Source organism: Trichoplusia ni, chromosome 4, assembly GCF_003590095.1.
Source record: "Trichoplusia ni isolate ovarian cell line Hi5 chromosome 4, tn1, whole genome shotgun sequence".
Lineage (NCBI taxonomy): Eukaryota > Metazoa > Arthropoda > Insecta > Lepidoptera > Noctuidae > Trichoplusia > Trichoplusia ni.
In genome coordinates this window covers 14949515-14965957 of record NC_039481.1, presented here as the reverse complement: position 1 = coordinate 14965957, position 16443 = coordinate 14949515, and the positions used below count along the sequence as shown (strand labels likewise).

Below are 16443 nucleotides of genomic sequence, written 5' to 3'. Positions count from 1 at the left end.
AAAGATAGTCTGCGTAAAATTGACGCATGCATTCTTGAAATATTGCTCTCTCTTTCTAAATAGCGCGAATCCGTCGCTGTGCGTTTAGGACATCTCAGTCGCCGCTTGGAGCTCCCGTGAGGCGTGCTTGTCAATGCGGTAAGTGTCACTGATTTTGAACTATAACGACCGCGTGAGTCAAAATGACGCATGATTATCTTTACGTGACTTTTAAGATTTAACTCATACGATAATTATATTGTTATTTCATGTTCTACTTACGTGATAACTTATTATATATATATTTTCTTGTTATAGATATCGTGACTAATATATAATAAAATGGGTAGTTCTTTAGACGATGAGCATATCCTCTCTGCTCTTCTGCAAAGCGATGACGAGCTTGTTGGTGAGGATTCTGACAGTGAAATATCAGATCACGTAAGTGAAGATGACGTCCAGAGCGATACAGAAGAAGCGTTTATAGATGAGGTACATGAAGTGCAGCCAACGTCAAGCGGTAGTGAAATATTAGACGAACAAAATGTTATTGAACAACCAGGTTCTTCATTGGCTTCTAACAAATCTTGACCTTGCCACAGAGGACTATTAGAGGTAAGAATAAACATTGTTGGTCAACTTCAAAGTCCACGAGGCGTAGCCGAGTCTCTGCACTGAACATTGTCAGATCTCAAAGAGGTCCGACGCGTATGTGCCGCAATATATATGACCCACTTTTATGCTTCAAACTATTTTTTACTGATGAGATAATTTCGGAAATTGTAAAATGGACAAATGCTGAGATATCATTGAAACGTCGGGAATCTATGACAGGTGCTACATTTCGTGACACGAATGAAGATGAAATCTATGCTTCTTTGGTATTCTGGTAATGACAGCAGTGAGAAAAGATAACCACATGTCCACAGATGACCTCTTTGATCGATCTTTGTCATGGTGTACGTCTCTGTAATGAGTCGTGATCGTTTTGATTTTTTGATACGATGTCTTAGAATGGATGACAAAAGTATACGGCCCACACTTCGAGAAACGATGTATTTACTCCTGTTAGAAAAATATGGGATCTCTTTATCCATCAGTGCATACAAAATTACACTCCAGGGCTCATTTGACCATAGATGAACAGTTACTTGGTTTTAGAGGACGGTGTCCGTTTAGGATGTATATCCCAAACAAGCCAAGTAAGTATGGAATAAAAATCCTCATGATGTGTGACAGTGGTACAAAGTATATGATAAATGGAATGCCTTATTTGGGAAGAGGAACACAGACCAACGGAGTACCACTCGGTGAATACTACGTGAAGGAGTTATCAAAGCCTGTGCACGGTAGTTGTCGTAATATTACGTGTGACAATTGGTTCACCTCAATCCCTTTGGCAAAAAACTTACTACAAGAACCGTATAAGTTAACCATTGTGGGAACCGTGCGATCAAACAAACGCGAGATACCGGAAGTACTGAAAAACAGTCGCTCCAGGCCAGTGGGAACATCGATGTTTTGTTTTGACGGACCCCTTACTCTCGTCTCATATAAACCGAAGCCAGCTAAGATGGTATACTTATTATCATCTTGTGATGAGGATGCTTCTATCAACGAAAGTACCGGTAAACCGCAAATGGTTATGTATTATAATCAAACTAAAGGCGGAGTGGACACGCTAGACCAAATGTGTTCTGTGATGACCTGCAGTAGGAAGACGAATAGGTGGCCTATGGCATTATTGTACGGAATGATAAACATTGCCTGCATAAATTCTTTTATTATATACAGCCATAATGTCAGTAGCAAGGGAGAAAAGGTTCAAAGTCGCAAAAAATTTATGAGAAACCTTTACATGAGCCTGACGTCATCGTTTATGCGTAAGCGTTTAGAAGCTCCTACTTTGAAGAGATATTTGCGCGATAATATCTCTAATATTTTGCCAAATGAAGTGCCTGGTACATCAGATGACAGTACTGAAGAGCCAGTAACGAAAAAACGTACTTACTGTACTTACTGCCCCTCTAAAATAAGGCGAAAGGCAAATGCATCGTGCAAAAAATGCAAAAAAGTTATTTGTCGAGAGCATAATATTGATATGTGCCAAAGTTGTTTCTGACTGACTAATAAGTATAATTTGTTTCTATTATGTATAAGTTAAGCTAATTACTTATTTTATAATACAACATGACTGTTTTTAAAGTACAAAATAAGTTTATTTTTTGTAAAGAGAGAATGTTTAAAAGTTTTGTTACTTTATAGAAGAAATTTTGAGTTTTTGTTTTTTTTTAATAAATAAATAAACATAAATAAATAGTTTGTTGAATTTATTATTAGTATGTAAGTGTAAATATAATAAAACTTAATATCTATTCAAATTAATAAATAAACCTCGATATACAGACCGATAAAACACATGCGTCAATTTTACGCATGATTATCTTTAACGTACGTCACAATATGATTATCTTTCTAGGGTTAAAAATACAGGAGACCGATGTAATGTTATCTACTTATACAGGCAAAGCGGTAAATTCAAAATTTTAAATACGATTAAAATCTGTGAAATAGTAAGATGTTATTTCATTTTACAATAATCGGATCATTGAACCGCGGAACCCCAGAAAGGAAGCATCGTTAGAATTCATTTCATACATCAGAATACATGACGCAATCGCCAAAGAGGTTCGACTGATGAAACAAAAAACAGTGTTCGAATAAAAAGTTAATATGATTGGTAACTACTAGCTATGGATAAGTATAGCCTGTATTGGATTAGCAGAAAAAGATTAAAACCTCATGACCGACACGCCTGCCTCTCTAGCGATCAAAAGAAATACTGAGGATCAAATTACGATATCCCTAACGATCTTAAGGCAGAACAAATAATGCGGAGTAAAAAAAATACATGCAAATTAAACAATACAATAGAAGTTTAGAACAGAAACGTCATGAAAAGATTAAGAATTAATTTACGCGTGTGAAGATTAGGTAATTACCAAATTGGTTAAAATTAGTCAAGTGTAGGTAAATTATTATGGGTCTGTGACAACTCTGTCTTATTGCCATCTTAAATGGTTTGTTCAATCTAACTAAATAATAAAAATACATCAGTTTTTGTTTAAATTTGGCAGACGACATAATTTATATTCATTTTTTAATTCTGTAGTTGAACGTTTTGCCTTTGGATTTGGTCTGTTACTTGTTGACCACAGGACCAAGTTACAAGGAACGCGAAATGATAAGTCGGACTTAAATCATACATATAAATTTTTTATCAGAATACCTAAGTATCAATTATTCACAAACGGTCACGGTCAGACGTCAAACAGATCTGTCATTTACAATACTTGAAATTCATAATCTTAAATCCTAATAATATAAACGCGGTATTTTGTAACTATGGATGGATATTTGTTACTCTTTCACGTAAAACCCCTGGACGGATTTGGACAAAATTTGGTGCCTAATAGTTTATAACCAGGATTAGCACATCAACATCCACAGCCTTTGTCCTCAAACTTCATGCTGGGCATATGTAGGGCCCCTTTCTCGTGCCAAATTGTACGGTCTTGTGCCAGCCTCATCCAGACTCGACATAAGACCTTAACTAGATCATCGACCCATCTTGCTCCCGGACGACTGACTCCTTTTGCCTTGCCTTGACCACCATTCTGTAATCGCCTTAGTCCACCTGCACAACGTTGTCTGGCCAAGCGGCCTGCATAGCTCTATTTCAGCCTCGTTATTGTGGCACCTATACGTCTCTAACTTTGGTTTGATTAACTCATTTTATGTTAAAGTGAGATCATTTTCGATTTGTTGCTGGCGGAGCCTCTGGCAACAGCTGGTATAATATTCAAGACTCAGTCGTAAACATGGGTTTCCAATGCTTATGGGTAAATGTGAATAGAGTCATAAACCTATTTTTGCTTGGTTATCTACTTTCGACGGCATAGAACTTGTGTTTAGATAAAAATGATGTCGTGAAGTCGGCTAATTATTTGGCACGGAACTAATTAAGACTGCTGTAAAATCAAGGATTAAGTTCACGGAACGCTATCTTCTCTGAGGTCAAAAGACTCATAAACATTAATATTTAATATATTAAATAACAGAATTACCCATCTACAAGTACGTATAGTATTTTTAATACAAGATATTTGCCGATGCCGATGTGAATATCTGCATAAAAATGTTCTACAAGCACATAATCCTGGACTTATGCAGGCCAGTGTAACCATTATTTAACGATATTTGATAAGATTACAATAAAAACATCAGATCACCGGTCATATGCTTTACACAAAAAGGACCTATTGTTAATGCTCTAGGAACCAAACTCACATAATGGATTAATTTGAACAAACCAGTCGTGTGTCAACCTTGGCAGATCTAACGTTTGTATTTTACTGGGCTATTTGGGTTGTAAATGTTTTTCCTTTGTATTTTATTAAAGGACTTTTGAACTACATCGGATAATAACAAAAAAAATGCCAAGCTAGGAAGTTTTTGCACTACCAGAAAAAATAATTTAAGCGGTCATCATAGAGGCTTTGTTTTCGACATCAAGAGCGTATATTTGCTTAATTATTGCTTTATATGTTCCACGAACTTAAACCCCAGGTAACTTGCTTTAAACATGGTATACAAGGGATTTAATTTGATTACATCACCTGTTTGGCTGTACAGAGATAATAGCATTTAAAATAATTTAATTACCGGCTAAATGTCACATACAAATCCTTACTATAATATTATAAATGCGAAAGTAGCTCTGTCTGTCTGTCTGTTACGCTTTCACGTCTAAACCACTTAACCTATTTAATGAAATTTGGTACAGAGATAGAGTTGACCTTGAGAAAGAACATTGGATAGTTTTTATCCTGGACTTTTGAAGAGTTCTCTTGGAAACGCGATAAAACCGATCTCGACGCAGCAAAGCCGCGGGCAAAAAGCTATTTGCCAATAAATAAGAGTCTGAGATAATATGTATGTGCAAAGTCTCGAGAACATACAGATTCGTGTTTTGTTTTATAGCTCAACCATAAAGTTTTTATCACATACCTATTCCTTACTTATTGATAACTATGACAATATTGTCACTGAAATGTCATATTTGAGTGTGATTTGAGATTTCGATTCTGTTTCTAAGTATTACGATTGTCTGATATAATAGGTTTAAAAACTGCGATACAGATAATACGACCTTCTATTACAATTTCGTAAATATGAGATTTTTTTTAATCAAGACTATAGTAATTTTTTCGTGTGCCTGTAGATATAAACATTTTGTAATTGGTTGCTACATCACGTCAATTATTCTAATAAATTTTCAAATCCGTTAAGATATTTTCTAATTGACAGCGAACAATAACCTCCGTCATAACAATTAGTATTTCTTGCATAGCTCCTAGCTTCCTTATTAAATTTTGAATATAAGTAGATAATTTTATAATTCTTTTACAAATGAAAACTGAAATCAATCAATGGGGAAAGCAATGATATAAATATAGGCATGCAGTAACTTTAAAAAGAGTTTATATTTGATTGATCACTTATTTTATCTTATCAGCAAGGATTTAGTTTTTGGTTATTATCTATTAATTATTACACCATCTCGCTATAGATAGGAGAGATTAAAACCATCCGGACATAAATTCATAAAATATATGAGACCGAAGTCGCGCGCAACACCTAGTACTTAGATTTATTAAAACAGCCAGTAAAACCGCAGAATACAGCTTAAACATATCACACATAAAATGAGTACTAATTAAATATTACTTAGACTTATTTATTACAGCAAAATTACTAGTCTGTAGAGATCAAAGTCAGTTTTTTTTTGGAACTCTAGCTGGAACGCAAGCTTTGCAAATTATATAAGCTTTGATAAAATGAGCTGTAGGTATTTTTGTTAATAACCAATAAAAGTACTTTACAAACCGGTTGTCTAACATGTTTATATCGCGTAGTTTTGTGTGGTGATTACAGTTTACAGTTCCAGCCATTATTTAGCGGTATAGTAACAGGCTGATTATGGTTGGTTAACAAACAGCAACGAAGTAAATTTTCGACTGTTTATATTTGAATATAAGGCATTTTATAAAAACAAAGCAACTTCTGCACTGTGTTAATATTCTAATTAAGTTAATTTTCGTCTATAACAGAAGGATTTCTGATACACATTATTTGATTAAAATAACGTTTTTAGTAAAAAAATTGGGGATTACGTTTTAACCTTTAAATTCTGTTTTAAATATTTTGTTCCGTAGTCAGAGCGGATAACATAATACATAGTGAATCATATAGACCTTCACCATGCGAATAAATTACGTAACCGTTCTATACAATGTAAATAAAACCTCTAAACTTCTCAACGCATCGCAGAACTGACCGTGAAAAGTCCAAAATACTCGCAAATTAGACGATCACGTCAAAGACCTACTTTTTAAAGTGCATATAACATCACATTCGGATTAACTACGACACTGGCAGAATTTTTTGTGAAGAACAACAGATTGCCATAAAAACAATTGAATTGTGAGGAAAAAACTACAAATAATGCTGGACCTATTTACTTATTTATTGACGTAGGAGAAATGTCTGACTGCACGGATAGCTGAGCGGTTGAGTTCACCAAACCAAACCCACTGAACGCGACGTGTCGCGAGTTCGATCCCCGCGTAGAACAAGCGTTTGTGTGATCCAAGAATGCTTGTCCTGAGTCTGGGTGTTCTTGTGCTTGTGACTTGAATTTTTGTGAAACGTTTAAAAAAAAATACTGTCGAGGATAATATATAAGAATAGTTGACAACGTAAAATCATGGTAGTTTCATTTTTATTTTACTAACTAACCCGGCCTTAAAAAAAGCGACAATTGAAGGATTTCACCGCAAAATCTATTAAAAAAACCGTAATTCCCGACTTATATGTTAAGCAGATTACAGAATTAAAACTTGACTTGGGCCTAGCCAACATATGAACATGTTTAAACCTCGGGCGATTGTGGAACTAGTCATAGTGGACTACACAAATTGCGGGGTAACGTAATAATAACGGCATAGTTTTTTATTACCATTTACATCGGCTGTTCGTTCCATACTTTTACACAAATGATTTAGGACAACAACAGCCAAAACTAAAATGAAATACAATGAGTGATTCTGACAAGTTTACTACCACACGTAAAATGTGATGTTCATTTTTATACCTAATAAAATTATCACATGTATTATTTAAATTCTGAGACTAATTAAGCTTATCTTATATCTTGAAAACCTGCCTCATGTACATTTAATAACGTTGATATTAAATGCCATAATTTTGTTATAAGTGGACATTAATTGGACTGACAGATAAATATAACTAGCAGAATATTTCTTTTTTTAAGAATGCTCTGGTAACTTTGGAAATGTATAGAGGAACTTGAATGAAACTAAAAATATTTGCCTATTCTGACAAAGGACAGAATGTGGCGAAAAGGGAGGGTCAAAAGAGTTCTGAAAGGATATACTAAATACGAAATACAGGAAGAAAACGGGTCTTAATAATTTAGACGGTAGTCGAAAAGGACCACAGACTCATAAAAACGCTAAATCTATTAATAAAGTATTTGGCAACCATAGGTTTATACTTCATGACTGCACAAGGTTAAGTTTTGACGAGCATAAATAAATCTCGTTCCGAAGAACTGGTTATTTTCGTAACTAAGTACGAAACCATCGGACACAAAAACAAACGGCCATGAGACAAGGAAATTACTGGTTCTCCAGTATTAAATAATATGTTTAATACATACATAATATTATCTAAGGAATTACTTATGGTCAGACTGCAAGACAAGTAGGTTTTAATGTGTAGTATAGATAACATGCAATTAAATTTTAAGATGTTTAATGACTATGGAGGTATGTTGAGGCTGCGATACCTAGACTTAAGTTAAATTATAATGGTGGTGGAAGTGCACACAGAATGTAGTAAAAGAGCGGTTTCTCTCTTCCACATCTGCAAAATATTACTTTAGGACGTGGTGGTAGTTTCTACCACCACGTCCTAAAGTAATATTTTGCTAATAAATCTAAATAGTCGAATCTGGCATTACCAAATCGCATAGAGGCAACGTGGTGTTGGAGGCAAAACCTCTTCTATGTAGGAAGAAGCCTTACAGGCTGGCCTTAATGTCTATGTATGTCGTAACTCTACGTTACACCCAGAAAAAATGAAATGGTTTGATATTCAAGATCTAACTTTTAGTTAGTGGACTAACAAATAATTCCACAATTTGTTTTTGATAATAATCCTCTTTACTCAAAGAATTAGAAGAACTGTTAGCAAGTATATTTACCATTACTCATGATAAGCTGTTGATGAGAAATCCCTAAAAATAGATATCTGCGAAACATGGTATAAAAATAACAAATGAATATATTAGAAACTGTCTGTCATTTGATGTCGGATATAAACAAATAATTATACGAAAAAACCAGTTCGAAACTCAATGAGACTTTCCTAAAGACATTTAAAAACGTGATTGAGGAGCAAGCGGATTTCGGTTTTTTATCATAATCATGCAGTCAACGTTGCATTGGTAATATTTACGGATAAATATAATATGTATAGATAATTTTCCAATTTGCCTTAACACATATGATTTAGTTTCTCTTTACATATCAATGAATCTATATGTGTCACCGATAACACAAAAAATCTTACGAAACGAAACGTTTGAAGGTAAAACCCGAAGACACGATTGTAAATACAAATAGTAGATAATGACGACAGTTCTATTGAATGTCAATACCGGTCTTTAAAACAAGTAAAGTAGGTATCGACTGTATTAGGAATCTCGTTTATAGAACCAGGAAGCAGAAGTAACACAGCTTGGTAAGGATAAGAATTCTACAAGTGCAAAAAACAATGGCAAGTCCCTAACGGAAAAAAATACATTTTAGATATTGTGCATTAATTAATTACTGTTTTTGTGGGATTTGAATATTGGATATACTCAATAACTGAGACAAATAAAACCTATTACTGCATATGTACATAAATATTACCTGGTCCTAATGGAAATTTGGAAGGAAAAGTTCCGAACATCGTCAAAATTTATTGAGGTATATTCGCCTCCGGAAGCCACCTACACATACATCCTAAATTATTCTTGTTCTTGTTTGCCTGTCTGCGTAAGGTTTATCTCTAAACATACGACTCAAAATTTCTAAACTACAGCATTTTTAGCAAGGTCGAAAAATTTTAAAACATAGTACGATCAAATATTGCCAAGTCCTCCCACGTGTTTCCAGCCGGTACGGGGTCGCCGACATCCGCCTCGCACGCACTTCGCTGAACATCCTAACGATAGGATTATGTTTCGTGCCGCAATCATTGTGTTTTTTTTTTGGTCACGCATTAGCCGAACTTCGATCGTTCGGAAACTTGTTTTTTGTTTGATTATCAAATATTATGTAAATTTTTGCTTGATCTCATAATGTCGGTCTAAAATTTTCGAAACTAGAGCATTATATACCGATTGTGGACATTCACATCCTTTATTGCTAATTTAAGTGTTCATAAAATTAATGTAATCACGTAATTAAAATACGAAAACAGGAGCTATTTAAGACCGAAAATTTGTTAATTCCTTGCGAGCGCAAGCTTGATAGCAATAAACATACTAATATGTGTCATTTATAGTGTGATGACAAAACATTAAATGACATACGTCTTCAATTTAAATTTATTGTAATTGTATTAGCGTCCAATGAATGAGCATTTCATGAATAGGTTAGTCGACAATTGGGCAGGGCATGTTGATTTATGCTGTGTCTGTTAATCCACAATAGTGTGTCATCGAACAAATTTGTCTACATTGAATTTAATGAAGCAGAAAAACTATTTGGGAAACTCATTTATTGGTATAGTGTATTCAGATTCTTCAAGTCTAGTATTAAATGCTAAAACTAAAGTACTCATTCAGTACGAATTTAACTGGCCCGAATCGGGCGAATCGACAACTTTTAATTTTGAATATTTGATTCGCCCGAGACTAATTTAACAGCGGGCATTCCGGTACACCAAAATTTTGTAAGGCACTATTCGCCCGAACTTATTATATCTCAAAAAAATAAGTAGTACAACAGTAGCATTTTGTAATCATACAATCAACAATTAAATTATGTTTACTCTTTACATTATCACTTAATACAAAATACAGCGTGTCAAACTTAATCTAATCTACATGAAGAAACCTAAACTTTTTTAGAAATGCGTCATTCAAGCCCACCTGTTTTGAGATTTATCTATAGAAATAATACAGCATTTATTTTAATTTATTAAGGTTTTTTTTGTAGGATTATTCCACGACTTCTTTTCCACTTTGTAGCAGAACGACACGACAAATCAGAACTCTACAAATACCTGAGACATTTGAATGTTTTTGTTACTGAAGACCGAGGATAATAAATCTACAAATTACCGCGCTATTTGAAAAGAGATGTCATTTAACGTAAGAATGTGTAATGTGTGATTTAGAAAAGAAAAACTAACACGCAAACTAACTAGTACATTGAAATTAATTTCGTTAATGCGCTCTCAGATGCGGGACAAACAAAAAGACGTAAAACAAGCACACACAAAATTGTGTCATTCACGCGCAGTTTTTTCTACTTATAATTTTGTTTCCCGACGCTTCTATACGTTTTAGTTGAAAATTTTGTGGACACCGCGTTTGCGACGCATTCTTGCCTTACTTTAGCCTTTTTGGTTTATCCCGTCTTTTACGTAACGGTAAAACGGGGTGATGTTTTTTTTATAAAGATTAAGTTTTCCGAGATAAATAAAATAATCATGTCAAGATTCCAAAGCATTTCATAAAAAAGTGTATGTAAGCATTTTTATTTAAGCAAATCCGTCTCAAATAGAAAACACCCTTTTCCTATTCGCCTCGTTTGTATGCTGCGCGAATTCGATCCTATTGTAACAAAGCCCAAGTCACAAGGGATTTAAACAATTAGACTGTTAGTAGGTAACGTACTATGAGTGTCTTGAACATTTACATGATACTGTGAGAGTAGTCACCGGCGACGTTAGATAGCCTATGTATTCCTTATCGTAATTAAAGCATAGATTAATAATTAGTTTTTACTGTTGTCACCTTGGATACTAATATAGTCGTGAATAATCAGCAATTTAACGGTTTTAAATACGGTTTTTCATAAAATAAATTGTTCTTTTTATTTAGCTCGTTTAATTTTTTGACATTAATGTTCCCTCCATGGGTCCAAATTTTTTCTAATAAATATCATACTACTTAGAATTGCTATATTTCGAAGTGATCAATATAAATATTCATGAATAATTCTTCATTCCATAAGCAATATTTTTCGATAGCCTTTATACTTATCAGTTTATCGGTTATAACATTTTGACGTATCCTCCTGACCATTTAATCCCACACTATCTAATATCTGTGTAGACCACATTTAGTCACACAAATACACCCGGAAATAATATTTATAAGACGTTTAATGTGGATTTGTATTTTCATTACTAATCTTGTGGCGAGTCCAGACTGTCGTAAAACAGTAATTTATATGAAGTTACATCATAGCCGCGAGCAAAAAAAAACTAATATTTTAAAGGTGAACGTGTGTGATTGTCTAGTCTTATGTAGACTTTTCAAACATAAACGGGTGACCCGATTGTCATGATATATGGAAGTGACTGACACTATTTATTACATAGGCTCTATGCGACTAAAAAGCAGGATAGTTTTTGCAGATATAAACGACATCGAAAATCAGTTAGGAGACGCCGCGAGCAACATCAAGTATTCATAATAAACATGAATGTATCCAAAAGTCAGAATCTATAACTTTAAAAATTTAAATATACTATCTTGCAATTATAACATAGCGTAGATAATATAATACTTAGCAATGAATTTTGTAGAAAAAGGTGTTTCAATTCGCTTAAATATTTTAGCACGTGATTAAAAAAAAAAGCTACGTAAACAAATTAATTGTTATACACATCATTATTATAGACCTGCAGGTGACTTTGTAAATGTTTAATCAACTTCACTAAAGTCACCTAACCATGCTTACATAAACTATATTGATCCACCAACGGAATTTTACCAACAACAGTCTTGTCAACAAATGTTCAAAAAGTCTGTGTAAATTTAATTAAGGCCAATGTACACACGATTTTATTGCAATTAATTGCTTCTAGTGCATAAAATGGACTCGAATTACACCTATATAAGTTTGACGCATGCCTAAACCACAAATAACGAACGACAAGTGATATTAATTGGTTTTATTTTATGTTACGTCATATTTTTATTTATTGGACTCTGTATGAGGACCATTAAAATTAATTTTAGTCGTCTTCAACTGTGACGTCAACAGAATCATTCATTCATTGGAGTGAAATGTCAAATGCAAAGATGTTGTTTTTTAAAGACTTGGTTGGCTGTCGTGTATCATTGTATTTCAAAAACACTTAAATTAGCTTTGACATTTTTCTTAGGTACTTTTCAGACAATGATGCAGACAGCAGGTCAAATTAGAGTGACCTTATACTTTTAAAACATTGAATGTACTGTTGTATGACCGTTGAACTGCCAAGACAAAGGTTTTTGGTAGGTAGGTTCGAATCCTGACACATACAAATGTACTTTGAACTTACATTCATATAATTGTTACAATGAAATCTCTTGCTAAAACGGCGAAGGAAAACATGAGAATTTCGAAGTGGCTTTACTAAAACTATGCCATGCAGTTAATTTTACTTTCCTAACTCCACAGAAACGTCTACATGAGTCAAGTTTTAATTGCAAATTTACGGGCTTTGATGCCTCGGCAATTACAAAGCAGCAACGAATTGAGGTCTGGGGTAAAGTAATGTTGACGGTTGAGCGTTAACGACAGCAGTTGACACAAAATCAGGAAAATGTAGACGAGACAGAGATATCTATGCATAGGTACCTATATAACATTGCCTTCTTTGTTGTTTAAAATACTATTCATAATGATATAGGTAATTATATAACTTAGTTATGGACTCACGAACAAGGGTCATGGCAAAAACTTTTACGAAAAAATACTTTGTATAAAAATTTCTAAAAAACGAAGCATCTTTTTATTTCTCTAAAATCATAATTAAATGTCTAAAGATCCTGATTTTATACATTTAAAGAACCGGGTTCCCGAAATCTTCGCGATACAGTCAAGAACCTCATTTGGGAGCCGACTTGTGATGTCCAAAAATAATTAACAATTTACATAACAAGAAGACACTTAGGCCGTAACATAAAATATTATTTTTAATGGCGCTTGGGGTATCTTTCTAAACGGTCTTATAAATAACTTAAGTGGTATGTACATATTTAAGTAGCCAGTAAGGGAAACCAGTTCAGGTAATAGTGTAAGTAAAACTCAGTAATTTATTTAGTTTCGCAAAACGTCATTCCGTGAGAATAGGGGACATCGTAGCCCATGCATAGCATCTTTGTTTTTCATCATATACTATGTTTAGCTTCACTTCAAAAAATACTCCCAATTTCAGTCTTACTTAGCACAGCCTTAACTTTTTATTCCGTACTATTCATAGAACACCCCTAAACCACCTATCTGTATCATCTTCCATTAATAATCATTTTTAATGTCAATCAAGAAAAAAAACTCATGTTTAAGTAAAATATTGTAGTTTGTACTAGCAGTTTGACTTACCCACTAAAGTGTACTTGATAAGGCACGGATGGCAGAGGTTGGTGATCGGCTGCCAATGCTCGTTGTTGACTACGTCAGCCATATCCTCAGAGCGATTGGTGAGGAAGAGAGCGAACTCCTTGAATGTGACGTCATGACCAAACTCCAGGGATTCGTTGGAGGGATTCTCTCTGTATGCCTTGATTATTCGTCTGCCAACACGATCCTGCGAATTGGACATAATTACATAAATCGATTGGAACAAAATAAATATTAAGACTGCCATCTGCGAATCTGCTGTTCGATAGGTACATCTTACTATATTATTTCAGTTGCAAGTAGCATAAAGGTTATATTTCTAGTGTTTGTCACTGAACTCCTAATAAACGGCAGGAACGATTTGAATGAATAATAAATATTTTTTTAAGCGTTTCGGTAACCCCCTTGTGGTTAAGTAGGCATATAAATACTTATACTTTACTAGAAACTCGATATATTTTATCTCACTTCGCTAGACTTTCTCATCTGGGACGGAGTAGACCGATCTTATATTTTGAATATTGGTTTTACTTTTCCGGCTGCTTCTAATTTTACTAATAACATATTGTATAAACAACACAACACAATATTACTAATTGAATGCTCCAAGTACAATATAATTGATAAAACATTACTGCACATGTGTACAACACAGTAGCTGATACGAATACGCCAACTTTCATCGTGAAGACAGCTTATTAAAAATTATCCTTACTGCTTTGCAATAGAGGCGAAGATATTGGTGTAGGGTGCATTGTTACTACCGGAAGCTTTGTTACAATATAATCATTGTTTATTTATATCCACCTAGTTCATATAAACTTTTTATTGTTCTTTAACATTGCCTAAGGACCTAGTATTTAAAAAAATCTTTTTAGGTTGTCAGCTTTGTTTAGGTGAAGAACCCAAATACGGAAATGTTATGGATTGTACATTTATTTATCATATTGATATACTGGTGTATAAAATACTGTACAATTGTTTGTTTCCCAAATAAATTAAAAAAAAAGCTTGATAAAGCTTGTTTGTTGTAAATCGACACAAACCGTACCCAAATACCATAGCCTTGCAATTGTTTTTATACAAATTGATAACAATTTATTTGCTATTAAGACTCGTTGACTTTTGACGCTCATTGATAATGGTAGCTGAAGCATCCTTGAACTTAGTTTGAGGAGATCATTAAACACGTAATTGAATAACATCTGAATCTACAATACGTCACCACGAATTTAATGATATTTCAGTTAAGCAAACTTCTATCAGACAGTCTAAAAACATTTCTGTAAGTAATATTCTTGTTATTTTGAAAGAGAGATGCCACTCTATGCGATGAAGCGCGCTGTCCCTCTTGTACATCTGTAATCGACTTATTGTTAAGAGTTGGTGATAGGTCCCCATGCCTCAAGCAAACTAATAAGTGCAGATAGGGTTTTAAAACAAACATATAGATATAGTGTCTGTAAACAGCCTTAAATTACATTGACATATCAAGAAAAAATGTTATTTATTAGTCCTTGCCAAAGTGGCATTAGGTACCCATTATTTTTATGATTTTCTGGAATCTCTTATTTATTGCGTGTTAGTTATAAAAAAAGCTTTCAAAGTTGTTGTTTGCATTTTATTGTTTTTTACTTTAAATTTCATGAATAAATAAATAAAATATGATTAAAAATACGTAAAATTAATGTTGAATGTTAAAAAAACAACTTAAAGCATATGAATAGACTCAAAAGCATTAAATGCCTTTTCTGATTAGTTAATTAATGTTAAGGTCATAAACATTTATAACTTAGTTCTAAGGAAGGAAGATTAGGAATTAAATTAAATTATAACCATTTTATCTTGCTGGCTGAACTTATCAGAGAATATGTAAATTACCTGATATTTTGTAACAACTGTTTTAATAATGAACAAAAGATAATTGTTCTACCTATCTTCATTGTAGTTGTTCACGAGTGTGAAGTAGTGAAAGTGTGGATAACTGGATAGGCAGTGATTAATACTAAGATAGTTAACAAAGAAAGCACCACTATTAACAGTTTAGTAGAAAGTCAAAGAAAAATTTATTTTGATATGCCACTGGTAAAAAGAAAAAACAAACTTCTTACAACAGCATTACAGAAAGCTCTACTCTATGGTAAACAATAAAAACTTTTTTGTAAACTCACATTAAAAAAAAGCTTGAACATACATGAAACTTACCTGAAAATACTTAGCACTAGGAGCATCACCTTCCAACTTATTCCTGAAGGCTGATAATAATCTTTCAAAGGGATTTCTGACAATGATCATCTTGTTATAATTCTCCAACATATAGTCCCTCTCTGGCCTAGGAACAGAACTCAAGTTCCGGAACATTCCTGGTGTGTGAGCCACACTGGCTGTTATAGACAAAACATCCGTGTCATTGGCTTTGCCAGCCAGTATCATCAAGATTCTCTTCCAGTTAGTACAGGCCACCTAAATAAAAAGGTTTTATATTTTTCAACAAGCCTGAGTTTGATGGATTACTTAAAAACATTCTTTTTTAAAGATAGATCATCATACATGGGCTAACATTATATAATGTGTTTAAGGTCAGTTGATATCTATTAATAGGCAGACTTTAATTTATGAACATTGAAATAGTCTATTCTTTAATTAATTTATACAGTTAGCAGCATTGTTTACCGATAATCATGAAAGATGATTCTAATTGTGTTTT

The 16443-nt window shown here is 33.6% G+C and overlaps 1 protein-coding gene across 1 annotated transcript in view; it reads right to left on the bottom strand.

Annotated features, from left to right (window-relative positions):
• LOC113493162 (carbohydrate sulfotransferase 11) overlaps nt 1-16443 on the bottom strand; it is a 31677-nt gene that overhangs the window by 14437 nt on the left and 797 nt on the right. The window contains exons 2-3 of the mRNA XM_026870990.1: nt 15942-16199; nt 13719-13923 (exon numbers count right to left, since the gene is read on the bottom strand). Coding sequence (XP_026726791.1) covers nt 13719-13923; nt 15942-16199 — 463 coding nt within the window. The remainder of the gene's footprint in view (nt 1-13718; nt 13924-15941; nt 16200-16443) is intronic.